Source organism: Folsomia candida, unplaced genomic scaffold (genome assembly GCF_002217175.1).
Source record: "Folsomia candida strain VU population unplaced genomic scaffold, ASM221717v1 Fcan01_Sc001, whole genome shotgun sequence".
Classification (NCBI taxonomy): Eukaryota; Metazoa; Arthropoda; class Collembola; order Entomobryomorpha; family Isotomidae; genus Folsomia; species Folsomia candida.
In genome coordinates this window covers 21,085,920-21,111,983 of record NW_019091193.1, presented here as the reverse complement: position 1 = coordinate 21,111,983, position 26,064 = coordinate 21,085,920, and the positions used below count along the sequence as shown (strand labels likewise).

General features: G+C 37.5%; 7 protein-coding genes across 9 annotated transcripts; 5 read left to right on the top strand and 2 right to left on the bottom strand.

Annotated features, from left to right (window-relative positions):
* The first annotated feature begins 736 nt into the window (after window positions 1-736).
* Window positions 737-3,098, top strand: LOC110857491 (mannan endo-1,6-alpha-mannosidase DFG5). Its single transcript, XM_022106081.2, has 6 exons — window positions 737-1,471; window positions 1,551-1,630; window positions 1,736-1,995; window positions 2,056-2,113; window positions 2,187-2,479; window positions 2,565-3,098. The coding sequence occupies exons 1-6, from the start codon at window positions 1,173-1,175 to the stop codon at window positions 2,982-2,984; spliced, it is 1,410 nt and encodes a 469-aa protein (XP_021961773.1). The 5' UTR covers window positions 737-1,172; the 3' UTR covers window positions 2,985-3,098.
* On the bottom strand, window positions 3,066-5,303 carry LOC110857501 (mitotic checkpoint protein BUB3). The gene is made up of 10 exons (XM_022106091.2): window positions 5,146-5,303; window positions 4,843-5,074; window positions 4,649-4,754; window positions 4,527-4,554; window positions 4,416-4,460; window positions 4,070-4,221; window positions 3,827-3,985; window positions 3,592-3,737; window positions 3,370-3,509; window positions 3,066-3,297 (listed from the first exon to the last, which is right to left on the bottom strand). The coding sequence occupies exons 2-10, from the start codon at window positions 4,935-4,937 to the stop codon at window positions 3,179-3,181; spliced, it is 990 nt and encodes a 329-aa protein (XP_021961783.1). The 5' UTR covers window positions 4,938-5,074; window positions 5,146-5,303; the 3' UTR covers window positions 3,066-3,178.
* Window positions 5,304-5,889: 586 nt separating this feature from the next.
* On the top strand, window positions 5,890-7,498 carry LOC110860402 (2,3-bisphosphoglycerate-dependent phosphoglycerate mutase). The gene is made up of 5 exons (XM_022109438.2): window positions 5,890-6,293; window positions 6,377-6,455; window positions 6,524-6,679; window positions 6,749-6,898; window positions 7,010-7,498. The coding sequence occupies exons 1-5, from the start codon at window positions 6,247-6,249 to the stop codon at window positions 7,418-7,420; spliced, it is 843 nt and encodes a 280-aa protein (XP_021965130.1). The 5' UTR covers window positions 5,890-6,246; the 3' UTR covers window positions 7,421-7,498.
* An 864-nt stretch (window positions 7,499-8,362) lies between these two features.
* LOC110850441 (transmembrane protein 68) lies at window positions 8,363-11,860 on the top strand. 3 transcript variants are annotated; one of them, XM_022097876.2, is made up of 12 exons: window positions 8,363-8,628; window positions 8,877-9,057; window positions 9,114-9,367; window positions 9,452-9,593; window positions 9,680-9,759; window positions 9,886-10,068; window positions 10,166-10,195; window positions 10,276-10,347; window positions 10,529-10,620; window positions 10,689-10,843; window positions 10,923-10,971; window positions 11,081-11,860. In XM_022097876.2, the coding sequence occupies exons 3-12, from the start codon at window positions 9,211-9,213 to the stop codon at window positions 11,189-11,191; spliced, it is 1,071 nt and encodes a 356-aa protein (XP_021953568.1). In that variant the 5' UTR covers window positions 8,363-8,628; window positions 8,877-9,057; window positions 9,114-9,210; the 3' UTR covers window positions 11,192-11,860. The 3 variants fall into 3 exon arrangements, with proteins under 3 accessions (XP_021953568.1, XP_021953581.1, XP_021953589.1); XM_022097889.2 differs by lacking the exon at window positions 8,363-8,628 and adding an exon at window positions 8,665-8,800; XM_022097897.2 differs by lacking the exon at window positions 8,363-8,628 and adding an exon at window positions 8,719-8,805.
* Window positions 11,861-16,747: 4,887 nt separating this feature from the next.
* Window positions 16,748-20,942, top strand: LOC118434083. Its single transcript, XM_035846843.1, has 2 exons — window positions 16,748-18,327; window positions 18,393-20,942. The coding sequence occupies exons 1-2, from the start codon at window positions 18,020-18,022 to the stop codon at window positions 19,801-19,803; spliced, it is 1,719 nt and encodes a 572-aa protein (XP_035702736.1). The 5' UTR covers window positions 16,748-18,019; the 3' UTR covers window positions 19,804-20,942.
* A 605-nt stretch (window positions 20,943-21,547) lies between these two features.
* Window positions 21,548-22,670, bottom strand: LOC110859231 (12 kDa FK506-binding protein). The gene is made up of 4 exons (XM_022108125.2): window positions 22,510-22,670; window positions 22,298-22,372; window positions 22,129-22,214; window positions 21,548-22,042 (listed from the first exon to the last, which is right to left on the bottom strand). The coding sequence occupies exons 1-4, from the start codon at window positions 22,544-22,546 to the stop codon at window positions 21,911-21,913; spliced, it is 330 nt and encodes a 109-aa protein (XP_021963817.1). The 5' UTR covers window positions 22,547-22,670; the 3' UTR covers window positions 21,548-21,910.
* A 222-nt stretch (window positions 22,671-22,892) lies between these two features.
* Window positions 22,893-24,575, top strand: LOC110859224 (vacuolar protein sorting-associated protein 28 homolog). Its single transcript, XM_022108112.2, has 4 exons — window positions 22,893-23,108; window positions 23,184-23,443; window positions 23,572-23,673; window positions 23,756-24,575. Exons 1-4 carry the CDS (start codon window positions 23,060-23,062, stop codon window positions 24,023-24,025), a joined length of 681 nt encoding a protein of 226 aa, XP_021963804.1. The 5' UTR covers window positions 22,893-23,059; the 3' UTR covers window positions 24,026-24,575.
* The last annotated feature ends 1,489 nt before the right edge of the window (window positions 24,576-26,064 follow it).

Here is a 26,064-nt window from a genome sequence, read left to right as displayed (position 1 = left end):
AGTTTTTTCACCGTAAGGTTGGACACGACCAAAAATAGTTACAGAAAAGCCGACTACGCAGTAGGATAAATTCTTGTATGAGAAGACTATTTCACCAACGCCCGAATGTGCACTGGGCTGAACGGTGAGAGTTGTTGATGTTTTCATCCAACTCCAACTACGCAGTTCTTGCTCATAGGGTCACCTTGCCCTTTGTGCAATAACATCCTGACTGGGTTACTTGGTTTTCATTCCTCCTCCTCCGCACGGCCAGCAGGGATTCACTTTCATGCCTTGCAGTCGAAGACGGCTATATTTTCAACGCCATTAAATAAGTAAATAGCCTGATAAAGCATTATATGAATTGGGCAATACTTGCGTTGTTTTCATGGGACGATCGCTGGACCAACCACGATGCATAGTGAAGTGACTGATGTTATTCACCTGACGGAAATCTGTGTGTCATGTCACTGTGTGTAGCGGAGCTTGAATTTCTTGACATGCATTATCAAGACTGAAATTAGACCGGTGCATTCCTTCTTCGATTAGCAACAAAATGCAGTCATATTCATATCATGAATCATTTGTGCGTGAGTTAGTTCATGTTATTCATATTCTGTGGTTCATGTATTGACTCACGTAACATTGCAAAATATATGCTTGGATTTTGGCAACGAGATGCTTTCTTTTATCCCAACTCTCAAGGCCTTCTCTACGTAAACATATTTGTTCCGTGCTTGTTTGCACGCATAGACACTGTACAATAACACTTTTAATGAAACTTTAACTTTAATGGCACTTTACATATCTATTGCCATTATTATTCAGGTTATCGTGATCTAATTTGGTTAAAACAATAAAATTGCATAGTTATTTATTGTTATTTATCTATCATGCGATAAAACACAAAAATCATAAGAAATTCAAAGCGTACTTATTTATAAGCGATAAGCACATCATTACTTTTAGTACTATAAATACATCAAACCAATAATCATCAATCACGAATCGTATTCATGAGGTTATCTTAGACAAGCATGCATGATAAGATTATCTATGTTATGTCATAATTGAAAAATTGTTATAAATATTATGTCAACACTTCAATCACGAACTTGTAGCTGTACTTAAAAAGTGTCAGGTTTAGAAATTAAAATAATGCCGGCTGCCTTTTAAGAATTGTCACCAACAATATGAAACTGATTTTCGAAATTTTAGTTGTTCTGTCTGTTACCGGCAGTTATGGACAGAACACATGTAACATATATTGCGATGGGAGGAATCCGGATTTGTCGATAGATACTCGGGTCATTCTGTCCACGGAATTGTTCGGAAGGCAAATCTCACTTTACATTTCGGATGCAGACAACATGGGTTTCGCCGAGATTTCAAATGGCGACCCGACTGACTTAATCTGGTTGGATCGGTCATGGGACGGAGGGATCTCTTGGACCGGTAAATTAGGCGAGGTCACAATTCCCACGGGCTCAAGGTGTCATATATTTATTAATTCCGAATGAGTTTACGTAAACGCAAGATAAATTTTCATACAAAATTTGTTAACTATTTAGGTCTACGAATACAATGTTGTACAATGTGGACAATCCTGCAGATAGGCAAATTGGTGCCTTGAGAGCATGTGGTCAGCCAGGTATGCGCGTGACTTTTCTGGTCGATATACATATGTGTATAGCGGATCAATTTCGACTATGATGATATTACGCACTCATTCTTAAACCCTGGACATAATTTACAGGCAACCGTGACGTAATTGCATGCACTGGGTGGGCACGTTCCTCCGTGTCTGCAGGAACACCTGTCGATGCCGCAGCGACGGCTCTCATGCAGTTCTACGATGGGACCCTTTGGCCGACGACAGGTTGGTGGAATGGGGCGAATTGTCTGCAAGCCATCATTGATTACATTAAGGTCACGGGCAACAGAAACTACTTGTATGTCGTGGACGAAGTTTTCGAGAAGAACAAGGACTTGCATGACGGCAATTTTACTAATGAGGTTTCTCTATTCTATTTTTTACCCATTTTCAGGATTTAATTTTTGTTATTATCACTGTAGTACATTGATGACACACTTTGGTGGGGATTGGCTTGGGTGGGGGCGTATGACATCACAGGTTCTCGTCTCTATATTTGTTGCAAGGAAAATAATTGCTCACCAAGATAACACTTATTTAATGTGTGCAATAGGGGACAATAAATACTTGGAAATGGCCAAAGTTGACTCGGATTACAGCTACCTGTACAAAGATGACGTTTGTGGGGGTGGTTTGTGGTGGAAAACGGACAGAAATTACAAGAATGCAATTCCTAACGAGCTATTCATCAAGTTAGCTGCATCACTTCACAATAGGATTCCTGGGGATACAATGTACCTCAATCAAGCGGTGGAAGTCGTCGAGTGGTTTAAAATGAGTGGAATGATCAATGCGGAAAACTTAATTAATGATGGACTGACTTCAGACTGTAGAAACAATGGGCAGGTAATGATGATGCATATAAAGGGAATAAGTATGTATAAGTTGATTTAATTCAACTCTAATGATAAGACCATGCACGTTCTCACAGGTGACATGGTCCTATAATCAGGGTGTCATCCTAGGTGGATTGGTCGAGTTAGCGATAGCATCGGGCGATCCTGATGGATCATACATCAAATTAGCAACTGACATTACAAATGCAGTTATTCAAAGCTCCAACCTCAACCCCAATGGGATATTGTACGAATATGGATGCGAAGGAGGTGGTGGTGATTGCGGTGGGGACGGACCTTCATTCAAGGGGATTTTTACAAGGAATCTTGGCGAACTTGACCGATATCTTCCAAATAGACCCTACAAGTCATGGTTGGAAGCACAAGCGGCTTCAAATTGGAACAATAATAGAAACAGCTTGAACCAATTTGGTGTCCATTGGTCAGGTCCATTTGATAGAGCAAACGGTGCAAACCAACACAGCGCGTTCGAAGCATTTACAGCAGCAGTTTAAAATTAAAGATACCCAGAATAATACCACAAAAACAATTTTAAATAGACACATTTGTAATAATAAAATTGTACTTCATTAATAAATTACAGACACATATATACTTACGTTGATTTATATTTACAACGGGTTTCAATATAAAAATCCATTCACATAAAAACAAGAGAAATTAAGAACATTAGAAACTTTAAAAACATTTACTTCGGCTTTGTCTCTTGATCTGTAACTGTCCTGATGTATACACAATTTTCCGGCATTGGGTTTGGGGTCTCATCCTGTTCATATAAATATGAACACGCAATAGCGAGCATCGTGCCTAATAAAATATTAAATAACCTTATCATTTTATTATGTCATTATATTTTCTTGGGGCACAATCTTAACGCACCACAACTGCTAAATGCGAGCGAGGCAATGCCGGTAGGATATCGGTGAAATTGACACAATCGTTTCTTGTTGAATCCGTCCCAAACGTTAACATATCCATCCGAGCCTCCCGTGGCAAATGTACTGTGTTCCTCGTGAAAGCTATGAATGGCACAATGAATTTAATTTATATTTTTCCCGACAGCTTGTACTCAGTATGTCAGCAATTTTCTATTATTTGTACCTTATCGCGTTAACTGGATAAATGTTTTCAACTGATTGCTCTTTAATCCTGTGACATTTGAAAGCGTATTTTTTCTTTTGTACTTCAGGGTTTTGATCAAAATATTCAACAGCTACTCTTCCTTCAATACTACTCAAGACGTATCCCTACATAGATTGTGTCGTAATTAAATCAACAATAGTAACATTCTATATTTCACACAACCAATGAAAGATATATTGTATATTGTACACACTTGTTTGTTTGGAAAGATTGAGATTTTTCTTGTTTGATATTTCAGCAACGAATCTCGTTGTTGTAATGGCGTCTCCATATTTCTTAAATCCCATACAATAATTCTCCTTGCACTCGTTCCAACAATCAAAATTTCGTCTTTAACACTCATAGTGTATACCTACATATTCGTAAAATTAATTAAACTATATAATATGTGTCTTCGTTACAAATGCTGTATATTTTATTTTTTATTCCAACAAACCTCGTCGATTTGTGAGTGTTGGCTAACAGGATCTCTCTTTCTAGGGTCCCATATTTTAACAAAAGAATCCCAACCTCCAGAAACTAAAATGTCTCGATCGTGACTATATTCGACCGAGCGAACAGAGTCTTCATGACTTCCGATTTGTTCAACTGAAAACAACGAGGCATGCAATTGCAATGTAATTGTAATGAGGTAAATATAACTACTGTATAATGAACAGGATTATCTTCAACTTGAACATTTAATTTTGAGTATTAGTTTATGAAATTAATACCGATAGGTTACAAAAATTATAACTGCAGTTGGATACGAACACGAATGATTATTTTAATTTTATACTCACTATTTTCATTTTGCAAGTCATATCCAAGAATTTGACCATCCAGCCCTAAAAATTATCGCACATCCATTATATGATGAACCAAATATATCATAACTAGTGTATATTAAAAACCTGCAGTGTAAATGGTTCCTCCCTCTTTCTGAAAATTAAAAATAAAATAAGACTGGACATCCTGATAGTTTGAAGTTGAAATTTTCAACTAATCGCCATTGTTGATTATTTGAAAGACAAACCTTGAAAACAAAATCAAGTACAGGTTTTGCATTGTGAGAAAACTTGTGTTTGACAGTACTGGTTTGGGAATCGTACAAACGAACGTTGGTATCCCAAGAGGAAACGCTGTAATATAAGAACACATTTAAACAATAAAACGTATTTTATCCTTATTCTATGCGTTGTATAATAAATTAAGCTAATTGAAAGTTACCCTAAAAGCTGTGGATTGGTGGGAGAAAACCGGACTGTAGAAATTCCGTCTTCGGGTGGATTCTTTAATTTGTACTCGGAACGAATTTCCCCCATGTTGTTGTTGAACAAGAACAATACAAAAATAGTATTAACAAAACAAGGTGCAAGAATAATACCTTCAAATAATTTCAGATATCTGCAATATGCTTCACACTCCAGTTTCAAGAGTCCATGGGACAATTTAGATGACACTATAATTAAAACAAAAATTAATCTGTAAACAAGCGAACGAGAAAAATAGGGTTTTAAATAAAATCCCTACCAAGTGTGAGTGTGAAGTAAAGTAAAAGTCGGATGTTGTCAACGGAAGAATTGTAGTGCCGGTGGTGGTTCCCTCGTCATTATTCAAGGCAGGATTTAGCCGTGGTAAGTAGAAAAGTGAAAGTAGAAAAGAAAGCGTAAAGATCATACCATTTTTGTGTTGTGCAATTTGCAAGATCTACAAAAGACAAATAGTAGTACCATTCAAATTTTTGTCGCTATATTCACACAATATTTGATAATATGTAAACAAGCCCATATATGTTACATATTATGCAGAATTAGCTCATCAAGAGGAACGTTGCATAACAAACATAACACAAAAGTGTAATTCAGGATTTTGATGGTGGTGGTAAAATATTTACTGTCTTTATTGCGCGTCACGCGGAAATCATATACCGGAATCATGTGCCTACGGTTGATAAGTATAACTGGAAAATAACTCGTGATCAACAGAAAAACATTGAATTTTTGTGCACACAACAATGAGATATGCATAATGAAACGACCGAATGATGATGTCAAAAGTCAATATACTCAACTCAGACTTTCATATTCGATAAGTCATCTTTTTGGACCACATTGACACAACCATGACTCAAACTCAAATGATTTTCAGGTTTTCAACAAACAATTATGCAGTACATACGCGTCTTCAATGATCATTGGGGCTTTCACATTGTTAAATCATTTGTGCACAAGGGTGGTTGGTTATTTTAATAGACTTTACCAATGCATGCAATATATACAAAAGCAAAAGCATATATAAGGCAATTGTCTGTTCCGAAATGATTCATTCCATTTCCATAAGCAGTTCGATTCAGCACAATTCGGGGTTGCTGCATATTCTTCTCGGCTATTCACGACCTTGAGTGAACATACTGACAGACTCGGTGAATTAACAAAGCAGCACAAAGTTTTTCATGTAGTATTTGTCCTTGTTATTAGTCAGAGATTGTTTTAGGCCAACAATTTTTTATCAATACTCGGTGGACAATCCCAGTTTGAATTGACAGATCTCGTGAATAACAGTTTGAAGAGTTGAATAGTTGTCAATTCGTTACTTGTGTCCTGTGATTTAAGTAGATCTCATCAAAAAATAATGGCGACAACAGGAGTTCATCAACACACAATTTACTTTGTTAGACAGTAAGTTATCAGGCAAATCTTGATTGTGAAATATTACTATGTAGTACTTTTCATAATAACATTATTCTATAATCTCCGGTAAGTGGTCAATGTCGAGGAAACGTGACAGGAGAGACGCTGACTCCAGACCAGGATGTGATCACTGATTTTGGGAGGAAACAAGTCAGACCTCACAAAGATTGATTATTGCATTTTTAATGAATTCATTACTGAGCTCAAATATTTTGTAGGCAGATGCATTGGGAAATCATCTTAAATCGGTAGAGTTCACTCAAGCCTACGCCAGTAATTACCAAAGAGCAATTGAGACAGCGAAATGTGTTTTGGACAAATGTGATGAGCCGTGCACCAGTTTGTTGAAAATGGACAGCAGAATAAGAGAACGGGTATATATGATTGTATTATAGTAAGAATTAACGAATTATGCCACCTCATCTCAATAATCTTTTTATTAGGACTTGGGTGAACTTGTTGGGCTTCCCACCAAGGAAATTATTAAAAAAACAATAGCAAAGTTGGCCGAGGGTCAAAAATTCAACTCAATTGAGATTCCTGGAGGGGAATCAGTGGCAGAGTATGTCGGTCGACAGGAGAGTTTCTTTAAGGTAGCAACTCCCTATATAAGTAACTTTGCCTTGCATACTTAGACATTTAAATGGAGACGAATTGACGATAATCATAACGTGGAGTCATAATCTGCGAAATATTTATTCCAGGAACTGTTTGACTCTCTGAAATCATCTTCCAAACCAGAAAGGGTGTTGGTGGTGTCTCACGGGTTGCTCATACGTCGGTTCCTCGTGGGGCTCAATGACGGCAGCTTTCCCGACCTCTGCGTAGTGTCCAACTGGGAAAAGAAATGCGGCTCCGTCGTGGAAAATACTTGCTGCACAATTTTCAATTTAGAATTTCCTTCGGGAAATGAAAAGCCTGTCCTCACATTTGAGAAGATTCATGACAAGGAACATTTGAAGCAACTAAAGGCAGATAACAACAATGCGGAAGTCGATCATGCTGCTAACAAAAGCACTTTTAACGTGTCACATGAAGAAAAAGTAAAGTTCTTTGGGGAAGTGATGAAAATACCTGGAGCTAAGGAAGAGTTGAGTGGATGTGTTCAGGTGTAATAAGCATTAAATGATTTTTCTGTGGGATTATTATAACGATTAATACAAATAAATATTAAAATACATTTTTAAACCATATTGTGATGGAGCATGTCTGAACAATCTCTAGCAGTATGCAATTCTCCTGTCCTGTATTTGTACTATTAAGTTCTTTCTTATTTGCGTGCATAAAGTTATCGGATGTTCCCGAAACTTTTCCGGGTTTTTGCTATTCCCTGCTGATCCAATATTCACTGCATGTTTGTGAAATGTGAAACCAACCTGTCAAAATAGTTGGTAACGGAACCTGCAGCAGGTTGGTTGGATATTTAGTACAGGTCGAAAAAGTTTTAAATCTGACCAATTTTTTCCAAACAACAAGTTTATGTTACCGACCATTTCTGCAACCAACCGGTTTTCTTACACATATCTCAATTCTTATGGTCCAAATAATACTATGCAGAGGGAGAGAATTAGCACTCAAACGGGTCTAACCAAGCAAGAACAAAAATATTTGATCTTTCAATCTGCTTCATAATGTTTGTAAACTGATGCAGGACCCTATCGGGGTTTGTGATTTTATAGTGAAATTCGCCATTTTGAAGTAATTACATATTTATGGTTGCATTGCATCAAGAGGAGTGTACTAAAATATTAAAATTGACGTGGTGATTCTCGTTTAATAATAAACCACCGAACCGACACATTTACATCCTTTAAACACGAGGCTATATCCTCAACACATTAAACCTCGGTAGATGTACGCTTTTTAATACAACGTATAGTTTCACAATTCTCCTTCTCGGTGTTCAACGAGGTGTCCTTCAACTCTCATCTTCTCTACCTGAGAGCTTCCACCAACTGACCAAAGGCAAGTATAAAAACTTTTATGCTGTATGAATGATAAAATAAGTACTACATGGAAAATACAGTAGCAGTGACTGACGAGGTATATGAACGTAGCAATAATAATCATCCCCGTCTTATTTGTTATTAAACCTAAATAGCTAGTAAACCCGAACTCAAATAACGAACATCTCCTCTCCTCTTGATAATATCGCTGGATTTCACAAACCAACAATTGCATGCGTTTTGTTCATTTAAAGCATTCAAGAGACTGAGTTGTCCAGCCCAAGTCCAATCTACAGTAAAGCACGGATGAGGTGTGCGAATTTTTACGTGTTGTTGGACAGAATATTTCGTGAATGAACGAGACCATAAAACAAAGGGTAATGAGTTGCAAACAAATCTAAACAACTGATCCTGAGAACTGACAGTATTGCGAGTAATTGCGAGGAGTAGTAGTTAGTCTAATAAAAATTCTGTGCATACTAGTTGTGTTTAATTGTGTATCGTGTTACATGGCATTTTTATTGTGCTATTTTTTGCAATGAAATGGAGGTTGAGTTAAGAAGCACTAATAAATTGGTTTTTTATGATTGATTTATTTATATGTCTTTATTTGATGAATTTGCAGATTTTTGCATAATCTCGTAGCAGTCTTCAATATAGACCGGCCCTGAGAATTCCCATCCCACATAATTTTCTACCACCCAATCCTAAGCTAAACTGAATCTGCAAGCAGAGTACTATGAATGGCTGAGTAACTGACTGACCGAGCTGACCTGAAATGTTTCCATAGATTGACCGGATTGGAGGTAGGAAAAAACTGTCGTTCGTATGGGATACATTTTAACCTGGCTTAACTATAAAGGTTTCAGTGGGCATCTTCTGGGTCGCGTCGGACCAGGACTCAGGGTCCCAATAGTCCCTGGGAGGTAACGCAAATTCCGGAAAATTTGCAAAAAAGTATGACTAAAGGCCAACAAAGTGACATCATTGACGTAATGCTTGGCCAAGTGAATAATGACGATCTAGTGCAATCGACGATTCGATTTGGGAAGGAGGGTGGAGCCGATGGTTTTCAATTACGTGAAAATTCGACATCAAAGTATTATTGGGTTCTGAGTAAGTGAAGTTTAAAATGTGGGCAGTAAAGTGTGCCTACATATATATAGAATTTTTAATAATAAGTGCATGGATCTGATTCAGGCTTCCTGGATGTTGACATTGACTACGCCCGGTGGTTGGGATGGCTATTTACACCGTTTGTCGTGGTCTTTGTACTCCCAGCTTTTATTCTCATATTTCTGTATCTCAGTTCCCTATTCTTGTATATTTATAAATGGCACAGGTACGGTTAAAGCTGTTCAATCATTTGTTACGAAAAATCATGAAAACATGTACAGGTTTAGTGATTTGTCCTTTTTTCTTGTATAGACATCGACTGCTTGATGCATATGGTCGAGACTTTTGGGAGGCAGCACGAAAAACTCTGGCAGCCTTGTGGGACGCACAAGGTAACATTGAGAATTAGATTGAAATTTTAAAAAAATCTCAAAATTAATTATTTGCATACGTGTGGAACATCACATGCAATTTATATCAACACTGATATATCAACCTGGGGTCTTTTCTTGTTCCAGGGTGGCTTTGGCATGGCTATGAAGTTGATGGTATTGATAATATCCCCACGGATGGTCCCGCTTTAATTGTGTATTACCACGGTGCAATACCAATCGATTTGTATTATTTAATGTCCAAGTACATTTTATACAAAGGAAGACTAATACGATGTGTAGGAGATAGGTTCCTATTCAAAATTCCAGGTGTGATTAAAAAAATTAAGATATTCAATACTTTAACACGTTAAAATATTTATATATAACAATACAATTAGTATGTTATTTATGATTCGTTTTATAGGATGGTCGCTTTTAATGGAAGCCTTTAAAGGTAAATAATCGAATGAAACAGAACGGCATGCACATTAATTCCAACAAATAAATGATATATTACGATAACTGTCTTAACAGTTATCCCTGGGACGGTGCAAAGTTGTACAAATATCTTGAAAGAAGGACATGTGCTAGCAATTGCTCCTGGAGGTAGGTTGGGTGGCTATGTACTATTTAAGGTGCAAGCTAATATTGATTTCATAAACACGACTTGGTTCGACACTATTATAGTCACCGAGTATAACAGTCCTCCATATGCACATTTTAAACTATTATGTGATACCAAATCAATGACTGAACCGTTCAACCAAAAATTTTTGTATGGTTTCAGGAGTATACGAAGCTCAATTTGGAAATAGCAATTACCCACTTTTATGGAAAAGTCGAGTTGGTTTTGCCAGAGTAGCCTTAGATGCCAAAGTGGTACGTGATGTGCAATTTTATGTATTGTATGATATTAATGCTTTCAAATTTTATATTTTTAAATGCAGCCTATAATTCCAATGTTTACAAAAAACATTCGCGAAGGGTATCGGTCTCTATCCTTCGGTTATAGAATTTGGAAATGGTTATACGCAAAAACCCATTTGCCGTTGGTCCCTATTTATGGGTTCTTCCCTGTGAAGATGAAGACTTACCTCGGAAAGTACGGCTTAATTCCGTTTAATTAATATTTTTATTGCGTTGTAATTTACTGAAAACAGCGTTTCTCATTTGGGTTTCAGGCCAATTCCATACGACCCTGACCAGACTCCAGAGACGCTTTCTGTCCTTGTACGAATTTAAGCTGATATATAGTTATTATATAACATTATCTGTATATGTATTTATGTTTGTACTCTTGTTTCTGAAGAATTAATAAATTTTTGTACATCTTTTTCAGATTTCTCAGTCCATCGAGATCATGATCAAAGAACATCAACGCCGTCCAGGAAGTGTGTTGCATGCACTGATTGAAAGGTTTCATGACTCGTCGCCTGGAAAAACTGTGTGACCCTTGTGAACTATAATTCTGTCTGACAAACTGTTAGATAGGTTAAAGGATATAATTTAAGTGTACCAAATATTAAAGACCTCGATCCAATCTCGAGGAGGGAGCACCACAGAGGTGTTTCGACTTGCCAATCATACCGATGCAATCCATGACACAGAATCTCTCATTTTTGTTTATTTAATATCTTATGCAACTATAAGTCAGGACGGTCACGAGGCGTATAAAAATAACTCATGGTCAAACCATTCTCAAAACTAATGCATACATGATATAATTAGCTTGATTATATAAATATATACAAGTTACCTTCAGATAATCAAGTTACGATATATTCCAGTATTTTCAAACCTGACTGGAACCAAATCTACGTTTTTGTAAGGCAATTTATTTGAAAGATTTCCGCTGACGTCATAGTCAAATGAAATGATTTTTTGGTGTACTAACAGTAGTTTCGCTTGGTGCATGGTTATAAAACTTAAATCACTAAAATTAATTGATTATTTTGACCTGAAATTATTTTAAACGATTTCTGTGATACACCAGTGGTAATAATTTAAAATTGGGTATTAAACGTAATTGGTTTTGATTTGTGGCTTTAAATGTAATAGTAAATATTTCTAGATATAGTAATAATAAATAAATGATTATCACTCCCCCTTCAAGAGTGGATTTCTTGTCTGCCTGATCTCATCACATTATTCGTTCGCCCATATTTTGCCTTGTGAATTAAGTAGCAACGTTCTTTTCCGATTGTTGTCGTATTAAGGTACAACGGCACTTTTGTATTATAATCGTACGAAAAATGAGAGTACTGAGTGGTGATGAAAGAAACAGGAGGCAGGGGTCGTATGCCTTGTTTTTTTTCATCGTCCATTTACGCAATGGTACTTCGTTTGCGGCATTTATAATTCCACCTCACCCCCACCCAAATCCACAATTTTTATGGGGCAACGTGAGATACCTTGGGGCAAAGTGAGATTTTATTTATATTGGGGTATTGTTCGTTTTTTAGCGAGCGAAGCGAGCAGGTTAGGTTAGATCAACTATTGCGGTGAATCGAAGTCAACCGGATGGATTCAGGCCCGCTTTGAGCTTAAATAACGCCCACTCTGAGATATTAAAAAAAGTGCCGTAGCCTTATCAAACTCCGTTTCACGTTACTGAGTTCATCACGTTGAGTATATTAGCCGAATCAGCTGAATTATCCTATTAATTAACACTATTTTATTTTATTTTGACGTAAAAATCATTCAATTACTCAAATTCTTCACACAAATTGAATAATGTGAACGCCAAAATAAAATAAGCTATTGTAAAATAATAGGATAACTCGGCTTTCTCGGCTAATGTAATCGAAGCTGGGGATTCATGAGAAGGCCTCCATGCCACGGCACTGGTCGTTCATCTCACTCACGTGCTCAACAGGACGAGCAAGAGCGGAAGATTTTTTATCCGGTTGACTTCGATTCACCGCAATAGGTACGAGAAAAGTGTGGAATGCTTAGCTAGCTAGTCTAGGTAGCTCTACTAGTTAACTAGTTAGGCTAGGTAGCTCTACTAGCTGGCTAGGCTAGGTAGCTCTGCTAGCTGGCTAGGCTAGGTAGCTCTGCTAGCTGGCTAGGCTAGGTAGCTCTGCTAGCTGGCTAGGCTAGGTAGCTCTGCTAGGTAGCTCTGCTAGGTAGCTCTGCTAGCTGGCTAGGCTAGGTAGCTCTAGCAACAACAGCAGGAGCAGCATGAACAACAAGGCCAACAACAAGAGCAACAAGGTCAACAGGACGTTCCACTCGGCCTTTTTGATGAAGTGTTGAAACATGTGTTCAGAATGGATCTTCAGACAGCCGCAAGGTCACTTGTTACTGATATTTTCGACACAAATGGACTTGATACAAATCAAATTAACAATCTCATGACACACTGGGACAAATGATATTTTTCCCAGAAACCAAGCTCCCACCAGCACAGGAAATGTACGTAAAGCAAACTTTGCTTAAACATGGATACGAGATAGTATTCAATCCTGCAATTCCATGTGTCACCAACACTGCCACCGGATACAAATATGGATTAGCTGTTGCACATTTGGAGGATATCATCGCTGACAACATAAATGTCCCTTTGACTCATCCCAACAAACCTTTTCCACTAAACCCGGAAAGAATAATGATCACCAGGATGGAAACCAGTTTAATAAAGAATGAACCAATAATCTTTATAAACATTTACTATCCTTCAAGTAGTTCAGACCCATACCGTAAACAAGGACGCGAAAATTGGATCCAAACAGTTCGATTTTTCTGTCAAGAATTTCAAAATCAACATGTTGTACTTTTTGGAGATTTTAATATGCAAAAGTCAAGTTTGTGCAACAACAAAAAATCTGATGAACGTGCCAAAAGTTTCGACAAAATGCAGCAAGTCTTCGTAGAATTTGAATATACAAATGTTTGTGAGAGTCTCTGGAAGAATAACGTGTGGACCAGATTTGGTAAAATGAATGGAAAAGTGTTCACATCGAGATTAGATTATGTAGTGGTCTCGAAGAAGATGATCGACTTCAATTACACTATATCCCCATTATACGATACAATAGAACCATCTATTAGTGACCACGTATCGATTGAATGTTGTATTTCAAAAGCAACAATTAATAAGCCTTCTATCGCTTCCCAGAAAAAAATGACGATACCAATACCGGTTCTCGAAGGTGCCAAGAAAGTGCATAGGTGCCTATTCCTGCTGACGACCCAAAACCAATCTGTTTGTGGACATACTTTTACAAGTAATGCTGATCTGGTAGACCACATTCGAAGGCACAATGAGGAAAAAAACTACAAATGCACACATGAAGGTTGTGAGTCAGCTTTTGTTTCAAAAACTGAGTTGGTCAGGCACATTCGAAGACATGTTGGTGAAAAACCTCACAAATGCACACATGAAGGTTGTAATTCTGCTTTTGTTTCAAAAGGAGAACTGGACAGACATATCTGTACACATGCTGATGAAAAACCTTACAAGTGTACATATCCTGGTTGTAAAGTTGGATTCAACGATAAAAGTCGCCTTCTCCCCCATATGCGAAGACACACGGAAGACAAACGTCACAAATGTACACACAAAGGTTGTGAGTATGCCTCTGTATCAAAATCTGAACTTAACGCACATATGCGATCACATACTGGAGAAAAACCTTACAAGTGCCAAAATTGTGATGCTGCCTTTGTCAGCAAATCAAAATTGAACAGACACCAATAACTTCATTGCTCGTTCCGGGGATCTAAAAATTAAAATTATTTATCTATTAAAATAAAAATATAAACATGTAGTTTTATTGATAATGGAACAATATTATTAAGATCATTAAATATTAGAGGAATATTATTTGCTTCAATAAAATGCGCAGTAAATTTTGAATAGATGGATGAACTGTTTGCATGCACTTTTACCATGACCTCTCCATTTTTTCATTCGCTTCACCGCCACCACCAGAAATTTCTCTCATTTTCTGTAATTATTAGGATAAAATAAGTAGTGATGTAATAAGTATAACACTAATAATATAAAATATAGCTTGAAAAAGTAAAAAGTTCTAAGGTGAGGAAGTGCTATTAAAAGTATTAAACAAGCTCCCTCCGCCACCCAGATAATTTTACTTCGCCTGGGCTGTCTATCGCATGCAAAATATCGGTTGTAAATAAAAATATGCAGGTCATAAAAAAGTCGCTCATAGAGTCACCTAACAAATCTAAAAACAATGGTGGTCTTGCATTGTATAGTATACTAGTGTATAAGCCCGTCTCCCACCGGGCGACGGGCTCATTTGATTTTCATGAAAATTAAGTGGGATTGTTCATAATTCCACCGAATTTTTATTTGTTGTATCTATATTATTTGCTGAAAAGTCTGTTGGCAAGGGAAGTGAAACTCTCTCCACTTCCGCTTCCGTCACGGAAAATTACTTTCACTTCCATTGCAGACAAACATTTTCAGCTTATAATATAGGATAATATCGTTTAATATAATATAGTTTAAAATATAATTTAAATATAGTTTATAATATAGTTTAAAATATCGGTTTATCAGTACAACGAGCACGATGTCGAGCTAGTTATACAAATAATTAATAAATATTTAGGGACGGATGAACCATATGTAATATGGTTCATAATAATTAGCACCAAATTATCATAATTGCTAATAATAATAATGATACCCTTACCACCCAGCAATGTTGATCTGGATATTAACCAATTCAAAAGTTAACTTTGGATCAAGAAATTAATTCTAATTCTTATTTTCTTACGTGACGCCGAAACATTATTGTCGATATTTTGCATGCGATAGACAGCCCAGGCGAAGTAAAATTATCTGGGTGGCGGAGGGAGCTTGTTTAATACTTTTAATAGCACTTCCTCACCTTAGAACTTTTTACTTTTTCAAGCTATATTTTATTTAATTCTTTTTTAGGTTTGAATTTTAAAAGCAAATATAGAACATAACCATTATTACACGCTATTTGCAACGAAACATTTACACTGTTAGTCTTGCGCATATCGTAACCGATTTTTTAAAAGTGCCAGTTGATAGGTGTCGGTTCCGATATGCCTAACCGACTCAAATTTGCTCTTCGACTTAGAAAACCATTTGTGACAATTTCTAAAAGGTATGGGTGACTTCAAAGGGTCCCTCCACATAAAAAGTTTCCCAATTTCAGTTCATATTCTTCCATTAGGTGCGACTAGAAAACGCTGTACCAAATTACAACTCGATTGGATGAGTTTCAAAAATCGGTATGGGTCATCCCCTATGGTCCGTCCAGATAAAAATTTTACAATTTTACTTCATATTATTTCATTAGAAACCATTATCAACCTGTGTACCAAATTTCAGGTTTGTATGATAATTTTGAAATCTGGTGCATAGCACCCCGCTAACATAGATGACCCCTACGGGTCAACCATTTGACCGATTTCTCCCCCCATCGAACGTTTCCTAGCTTTGTCCGATATGCATATCGTAAAATTGTCGTGTTCACGGACGGACATGACGGTCCCATAAGTCCGGGCACGGGCTAAGACTATAAACTACTCCATAGCGAGGGTGTAACTATATAGTTACTATATAGCAACCACTCGGAAATCTTCGTTATAGGGAAAAGTCGCTGGTTTCTGAACCAATCGACCCAATTCTTGTTTCCCCTTATAGTAAAGTGGGGGCCATCTTTCATAAATTTAAATACCCGGCTATGTAGATAGTCTCCTTCATACTGTAATTGCGAAACGCAACCATTCACCACCATCAAAACTTTTTTCTGGGAGGTCATATCGAAAAATCCCTTAGGATAGCACTAGATTAGGTCCGTAATTGATTTTTCGGTCTCTTTATTTTTTTCTCTAAAACGCACCCCCTTGGCTGTAGGAGGCGGTCAAGGTTTTCGAAGGGGGTGGTGAATGCATACTAAGGTGTAACTGTAACTATAGTTTTTTTTACCTCACCTTAGAATAACATAGAATAGAATGAATCAATGGACCATGGACCATTTTTCAGGTGGTCCATCTATGGACCATGGACCAATTTATTGCAAGCTATGCCACGGACAACAAGAATGCTTATGCACCCTGGTCGTAACCTTATAGATTGATAAAGTGTCAAATAATCTTGTGATAAAATGTCAAATCACGATTGCTTGACATTTAGTGCCTAGTTACCCTTAAGGGAGACTAACGTACCTAGATACTTAAAGTCAAGCAATCGTGATGTCAAATAATATTGTGTCATTAAGGGCCTGGGGGAAGTTGCTTAGAAATCACGCCAAGTTTGACAATAAAATTCAGCAATGCGCAAGAGGGCACATTTTTCAAATTATGTTTAATGTGTTAATCATATCTTCAGGTTTAACTTACATTTTTTTGACAATGTGCCCTCTTGCGCAGTGGAGATATTTGGTCATAAAGAGAGCACAAATTGGCTTAGAATTGCAAAATTGATGGCATGAATTGCATTTTGAGTATCCATGGAACAAAATAAAACAACTTTTTTCAAAAAACTTGAGGGGAAAGTTATCAAATCAAAGTTTTTGAACGTGAGTTGTGAACCGTATTCATTTTTTCCTTTCATAATTCTGAGCGCATTACAAGTTTTCGAGTCATTTGCCCGTATTTTTGAGTTGTTCTTCAAGTTTAATGGTTCTACTTAGTTTGGCGTCCTGTTGCAGTATTTTGGTGACCTGTGTCAAATTCAAGCGTTGCGTTCCCGTATTTTGGCGTCTAGTTAGATGGATAGAATGAGAGAATACCAGTACTGCGCCTTCAAATCCGTAGGCTTATGTTTGAAGAGATTAGGAGCAAAAGACCAAAAGTATGCCCTGAACCAGCCTCATTTGTTTATGAACCTGATGGAATTTTTGGGTGAAAAATGGGACAGTTTGGATAAGAATGGTTCAATTTGCTCAAAATGTCATATGAAGGTGAGATGATAATTAATAAATTTCATCTATGACCTTCTGCAAAGTGATCTTCAAAAAAACATTGAAAACGAAAAGAGTCAAGCTGTCCTGAATGGAGACGTAGTGAAAGTAGAGGGTCAAGAGGTTCCTTTTATCACTGTGATTGTTGACGCAGGCTGGGCAAAAAGAAGTTACGGCCACTCGTACAATTCCAATGCTGGCTGTGGAGTAATTATTGGAGCCAGGACAAATAAAATTCTCTTCGTAGGTACTAGAGTTAGAACCTGTGTCATCTGCGATAGACATAACAGTGACGATGACATCCCAAAAGATCACGTCTGCCACAAAAATTGGTAAGTTGTTAGTATAATTGGCCATAAATCAGAATGATTTTGACCATTTTTCCAAATAGGAATGACTCGGCGCAATCCATGGAGGCAGATATCATTGTCGCAGGATTTCGCGAAAGTTATGAGAAGCACGGCGTACTCTACCGTTACGTCATTGGCGATGCAGATTCGTCCGTTTACTCACGCCTTCAATCTCAAATTGTTTATCCAGGGAGATTGCCGATTTTGAAGATTGATTGTTCAAATCACGCAGTAAGAGGACTGAATTCCAAGATTTTCTCAATTACCAACAATACTTCTCACGCAAAAGAAGGGAGGGATTTGATTAAAAAGCACATCAATAGGTATGCACGTACATATAAACTTTAGAAAAATTAAGATGACCGTTAGTACTGAGTAACTTGCTTAGGTTTGGGAAGGATGTACGCTCGGCAATAACTTACAACGCCAACAATCGAAGCTCTGATGACCCCCTCACGAAAACTTCCGCTAAAACTTTGGCGGATGACATTACCAATGTTTTGGCTCACATTTATGGAGACCACTCAAACTGTAAAAGTTACTTTTGCAAGAAAGGAGGAAGCGAAGAGTTTTCAAAATTCAGATCAACCACGGCAGGAAAAGAATTGATTGAGTGCTTTGGAAGGCTGGCAACTAGGTCCCCACGCCTAATATTTGATGTCACGAGTAACTACGCGGAATCATTCATGGCCCTAGCTGCTAAATCAATTTCAGGGAAGAGAATAAATTTTGCACAAAGAGGTGCGTACGGTCGTAGAATTCAAGCTGCAGCTCTTGCCTACAACAATGGAGGATTCTGGCTACTCTCAAATATTAATTCAGACAAACCTGTACGGTCACATATATGGAGACAAGCCAAGTCGTATTTTTCTGCTAAAAAAGACCCCAGAAAGCGAGCAAGAACAGGACCATTTGGAAGATGTAAAACCAAAAATTCCACCGTCGAGGATACCCAGAATTATGGACCCGAGGCACTGCAAGGGCGTCTGACCGATGAGGAAATTGCCATAGCTGTAGATAAACTTGTCAAAGACCTTCACGTTTCAGAACAACGACAACGAGAAAAGATCCAAAATGAAACGGTGGGGCAGACTTTCAATGATGAATGGAAATCGCAGCGCAGAAATCGACTGACCGCAAGCAATGCCGGAAAGATTTTCAAGATGCGTGACTGCACTTCAAACAGGAATATACTACAACATATTCTGTACCCCAAGGATCTCAGTCACAATGACAATATTTTGCGTGGTATCAATCTAGAACCAAAGGCAAAATCATTTTATGCAGCTAAGAACAAAATTGAAGTAGCAGAGTGTGGCCTCTTCATTTCACACGAATATGGATTTCTCGCTTCATCCCCTGATCTTGCGGTTGGAAACAATGGGATAGCGGAAATGAAATGTACGAACTGCAAGCCAGATCAGATCCCGTTGAGGCCCGACAAGTTTCTCATTAGAGATGCGGAAGGAAGTCTGAAGTTGAACAGGAAGCACAATTATTTTTACCAAGTTGTAATGCAACTACATACTGCCGATAAAGATTTTTGTGACTTTTGTGTATATTATGAAGACCCGGAGTCAAATTCCCCATATTTCTTTCAAGAACGAGTTTGGAGAAATGATGAAACGCTAGCCGTGTGGAAGTGCATGAAAGAGAAACTTGTCAAGTTCTACCTCATGGATATGGCTCAAGAAATTGTGGACCCCATATTCCCAACTCAGAACCGATTTAGGGAACCGGAGTACCGCGTTCAATATATTGATGCAGCGAAAGAGAAGAGAACAAAGAAAATTCGTTAGAAATTAAATTCGTTTTTGATAAAAGTCTAAAATAAATGTTATAAGTATGAGTACGAATGTGAGTGTGAGTTCTACTTGATTAGTCAGTAAATCTAGCATTAGAAACGAGCTTATATGTAGTGTGGATATGAAGTAATAAGTATTTATGTGTAGAAGTAGAATATGTGTGCAGTAGTATATAAATATGTGTAGTGTGAGTGCATAAATAAATTACATGAAAATTGTATAAATAATGAAGTCACAATAAATAATCAAAATAATAAATATTCAAAATCATCATAAATAAAATAATATTAATACTAAAAGACTAAAAAGAGAGACATATAGGAAATACACATTTTAAAAAAAACCCCAATAAGTGGGGGTGGGTGCGGTATTCGAACTCATCACAGCCCGATGCTCTACACATACCCCTTCGCCTCGTACAGAGACTAAGCTACTGGGCTACAAGGGCAGTGAGCAAAAGACACTGCAAGAGACGCTGGATTTATGTGAATGCCTGATCACTCACATAATCATCATGCTCACATCTCACCTCATCTCACTGCATGCATAAATAATCTTGTTCCCATATGCATATTGAAATCAAATGCATGGGACAACATCAATTTTTTGCACAAAAATACCTAACAATTATTGTTCCTAACATAAAATCAATTTTCGAAAAGTAAATCTTCCCCCGCCCCCTTAATTATGGAGGCAATGCATTTGTCTCAACGTGGGGAGATGTTTAATTGTCACATAATAAGGAATACATTTTAATGAATGAATAAATTATGGTTCAACTCCAGGGCGCATAAACTTTTTGTTGTCCGTGGTTTCTCTTAAGGGGGTGATGCAGGGATGAGCATTTTTTCATAAAAATTAAAAGTTCGGGAATTGCATGCAATTTTCACATGAATTTGGTTGTCAACCACATATTAGAAATGAAATAAATAAATCTTATCTTGGTCTTCATCTCTGAAGATGAGGAATAAAGTTCGACGATTGATAAGATCCGTCAAGTAGATAACCGGTGGGGGCCATATGGGTCGGGTGAAGCCCGTGGTGCAGAATATTATCATTTGTAAAATTCGGTTGACAACCAAATTCATGGGGAAATTGCATGCAATTCCCGAACTTTTAATTTTTTTATTTTTTTGAAAAAATGCTCATCCCTGCATCACCCCCTTAAGAGAAACCACGGACAACAAAAAAGTTTATGCGCCCTGGTTCAACTCGGATAAGTTCCACGTCAAAGATGAGTCTCTTCCTGATCTCATCACTTTCCATTCTTCGTTCGCTCATATTTTGCCTTCTGAATTGTAGGGTGACCATATTTGTCCTGACTAAAACCGGGACATTTTTTGGCAAACAAATTTTTCCATAATATCTAGTACTTGGCGAAAAAATTTGCCATAATATCTAGTGCTTGGCGAAAAAATTTGCCATAATATCTAGTGCATGGCGATTCAGGTATCACCGAATTTTGAGAATGAGCCAGGAAAGGAAATCAAGTAAATATTACATGCATTTTATGCACTAAAATGTACTTTTTCATCAATATTTTGGTTAAAAAGTGAAGTAATTTAATTTTTCCCGATGATTTAAAAAACCGGGACACTTTATCAAAACCGGGACATTTTCGGGACGCCGGGACAAGGTTTGAAAAGCAGGACATGTCCCGGCTAAACCGGGACGGATGGTCACCCTACTGAATTGCTCCTCAATTTGCCTCCTCAATGAATAAGATGTTCGTTTCCGATTGTTGTCGTATTAAGATTTATTTCAACACTTGAAACTCATACACTACAAAATTTGTAACAGGACCGAATTTTTCATGTAACTTCCATATAATTGTAGTAAAAAAGAAGCAATTATTTTTTCACAAAGAAATGTATACGAACTTGAAATAGTTTGCAGAGATACTTTAAACTGACATACAAGTCTCGTCATAAATTGTTTGGTTTTTCTACTAGTAATACATTATTGAATATTGACTTAATTTGGTTCTTCAGAAAAACGGTATAAGAAAACATAATTTGACAAATGAATAAAGTAATTGCCTTTTGAAATTAAATACATATAGTATAGTTTTTAATGAATGAATAAAGTAGGTGTTGTAATCTTATGGCTCAACTCGGATAAGTTCAACGTCAAAGATAAGCGTCGAATTTCCGGGTATAACTCCGGGATGCCCACGTGATCCGTAAGCGTAGTCTGGGCTGCACGTTAATTTTGCTCGTTGGCCGACGCTCAGCTGGTATAATTGGTAAAAAATTACAAGAGGGTAAGAATAAAGCAATGCATTCTCCCCCTTGAATAATAATTAATAACCAGCCGTACCTGAGCTACGCCTTCGTCCCATCCTTTGATGACTTCGCCCTGACCAATCTTGAACTTGAAAGGGCTTCCCCGGTCCCTGGAGGAATCTAAAAGTGCATGATAATGATGGTAGGAGATTACACTTTACGTCATATTTTATCCAGCATTATTGTTTTTTGAATTAATTTACCAAATTTCTTCCCATCTGTGAATGTTCCAGTGTAGTGAACGACAACGGTCTGGCCAGACTTGGGGAAAGTACGCCCTACAATTGACACAAAAATGGATTTTCAATGTAGAAAGACAGTTTTATAGTTGATTGAGATATTATGCTATTGTCATCTTTCCAATGAAGATACTGTTACAAGTTTGAGATAATTGAATCGGGAAAAAGTAATTTACCATCCCCTGGACTGATGCTCTCAATATCCACGCCCATTTCGAGTATTTGGTGAAGGTCGAAAGGTCACGAAATTATATTTCTTTGCGAGAGGAATGGGTTTGGTATGGTTTCCAGCAGAAGATGGATGTTGGATTGGTTCGATTGACATCACACTCAAAGCACCCAAGCAACCGGCGTACAGGGCCGTAATGCCATTATCATGGATACCATGATAAGCAGTGGAATACGAAAACCTAGATTCCAGGCGAAAAATGTGCTACAATGATTTTCTGAACTTTGTCAATAGTATGTAAAAAAATTGTGGTATTGCTACTTTTCAGTTATGTAATACGCCCTGATTTTACCATAATTTCACATTGGACACTTGGGAATTTGGCACAAAATTCAATTCTTATATGAGACGACAAACATACACAAATCAGTTTTTCTGACTCAGATTTCACATTTGTAAAAACTCAGTTGTTCATTGGTAATCTTCTGGATTCGCTAATTTAAAGTTTAACTGTCTTCTGTAAGCTGATTTGTTTATCTTCTTGTTATCTACAAGAAATGTTTGCAGGACTGAATTCCAGCTTAGGATCTCCTCCAGGAGCGATGGGTGAGTCACCCTCAGACAATCTAGAATTATAAATCAATCTGTAATTTATATTTCCATAAATAATAAATCTTACAGATAATCGTCCCGAGCTGTACGAGGAGGTCAAGCTGTACAGAAATGCGAGGGATCGTGAAAAATTCGACAATATGGCGGATCTCTTCTCCATCCTGACGACGTTGCAACAGTTGGAGAAGGCCTACATCAGGGACTGCGTCAAACCCAAAGAGTACACCTCCGCTTGTTCCAAACTCCTAGTCCAGTTCAAAGCCGCCTTTAAACTTGTCCAGGGTTACGAGGATTGTCCAAATATTGAAGCCTTCGTCAGGATGTATAAGGTACAGCTCAAATGATATTATGTATTACCCGTTATTAAATTCAAGCTAAGAGAATGTCAGATGTAGGAATAATAAGTATGCTATATGACAAGAATTAGTAATTTAATTACTGTGTCTGTGATGTTTAGCTGGATTGTCCTGCAGCACTTCAACGGATAAAAGAAGACAGACCAATAACTATTAGGGATGATAAAGGCAATACGAGCAAATGTATTGCGGACATTGTTGCTGTAGGTATTTTTTAAATTTGTCTGAGTGGGTGGATACCGGTGTCGTCTTTAGGCTAAAATTGTTGAAATTGTATATTTTCAGCTATTCATTACACTTATGGACAAAGTAAGACTGGATCTTCGAGCAATGGATCAACTACAACCCGATCTTAGAGACCTCATGGAGACTATGAACCGCTTGAGTATTCTTCCTAGCGATTTTGAAGGAAAAGAAAAGGTCCAAGGTTGGGTGGATACGTTTGCCAAAATGTCTGCTTCTGACGAACTTTCAGAGGAACAGGCTAGACAACTAACTCATGATTTGGAAGGATCGTACAATGCCTTTAACCGCTTGCTCCACCAAGAGGACTAATAAAAACTAATTTAGTCCCCTCGTCAATATATTTCGTTCGAAACCAGACTGCGTAAACTTATTTGTTTATCGATGACCCTCTATTCCTTGCTATACTTGGCTTGTATCGCAATTATAAATATACATATGTTGTGTACATTCTAATTATTTAATTATTTATGATTAATCAAAATTGTGATAAATCACAATCATAATGAAAGCGATTTTCTTGTGTACATACGTCTGATAAATACCTGTGCCCATATAGTTTTCTAATACGTTTTCTTTCTCGTCTCTTTTGTAAATTACATGATTGCTGAATAATACGTACGCCATAATATGTTACCACCTTCTGTAGTAAATTGGATTTCAAAACAATCTGATTTAGTCTTAGTTTTGCTTTCTAGACGGTCGATTCGAAAATTCATTTATCAATCAATGTAAGAATTAAAGAAATACATGCACACGCATATATGTTTTAGCATATCATTGGTGATATTTATTGTAACACTGAAAACGTCTGAGGACGTCTGTCACTTTCTCCGTGTGAAATAAATGTTGCGAAAGTTTATTCATACCTCTATTTGGCAAGATGGTGGAATGAATGAAGATTATCGAGCAGAACAACTCAAATATCTAATAAAAGGAGGTATGCACATACATATGTACATGTATCGGTATTAGGCAAGTATCAGTCCTCGGTGCCACACACCATGCATGGGTTGGAAACCTTTTTTATCCAGAAGTCTAGTACGCTTTCCCCAATAATATCATGTCCAATACTTCCGTGCCACTTGGCTTTCTGGCTACGAACGAATAAACTCGTAATCACGAGAACTGGGAAGAAAGCCTGAATGGAGATGAAAATAATCCAAATAAATACTTGCTGACTTGCAACAAAATCATTTAGTCGCGAACATACATATCTGTAGTGCAACAAAGGATGTCTAGCCAAATAAGAATCAATAGAATGTAATCATAGTAATTTTATCCAAGGTATCAGATGCACGGGTCGATATATAAATAATATGGAATTTTTGTTACATGTTTATTATGCAGTGCAGGCGGCGTCATGAAAATCATTCTACACAAAACAAAAGATCAGTAAACAGACTTGGGGACAGCATAATATTTTAATTTGTGGGTACTTATAAGAGCATAATTTGACCAGCATGGGAGAGAGTAATGTGAGTGAAAGTGGTAACATACAGGTATTGCAATTTTGTGTTCCCATTTCGTTCCTATCTCCTGCCAACCAGCATGGGCGACGGACCGACGGACCGACAACCTCTGTGCTGCGGCTGGTTCGCCCAGAGTCTCAAGTTCCCGGGAGACAAACACACGACTACACTTTAGTACTTTACTTTTCATACGTATTTCCGAGAGTTGCTTTCTCCTCATCACTTTCTTCCTCCCCTTCGCCCGTGCAATCAACGACGACCTCCAGTCGCCTGCTCTGCTGCACACTCACAAGAACGAACCACTTTCTCAAACCCCTTCAAAGCGTCTTCTCCTTTCTTCTGCTCACCATGCGGCAAGAAGGAGGCAGTGAAAGTGAAATGAAGTATGAACTTGTTGAGGAGATGGAACCAAACTCACTAATCCTCAATAATCATATATCTCCACTTTCTCCCCTCACGGCCTGACCTTCAATCATCTCCTGCTCCCACTATTGCCACTATTGGACTTGGAGATGAGGAAATAAGTCACAACATGTGCATGAGGACTTGGGCTGATCATCATTGTCGACCCTTTCCACTCTGCCCTTTACCCTAATAGAGGATAAAATCACAAACTACACGTCTCGTACCAGTCGTATTTATTTGGTTTATTGACTCATCAGCTCATACAAACTCGTCGTCTTTCCTGCAACATACAACACTTCTTACTAAATACTTAGAATATGGCGACGAATCGACTCTGATTCATTACTATTTTCATTAATATCACTGAATTAGCTTAAAATTAACTAAGCAAATGCGGTAATTAGATTTCAATACTTCAATAATCCTCTCTCAAAGCAAATAAAGCAGGAAGTTTGTTCTGTAAAGAAAATTATG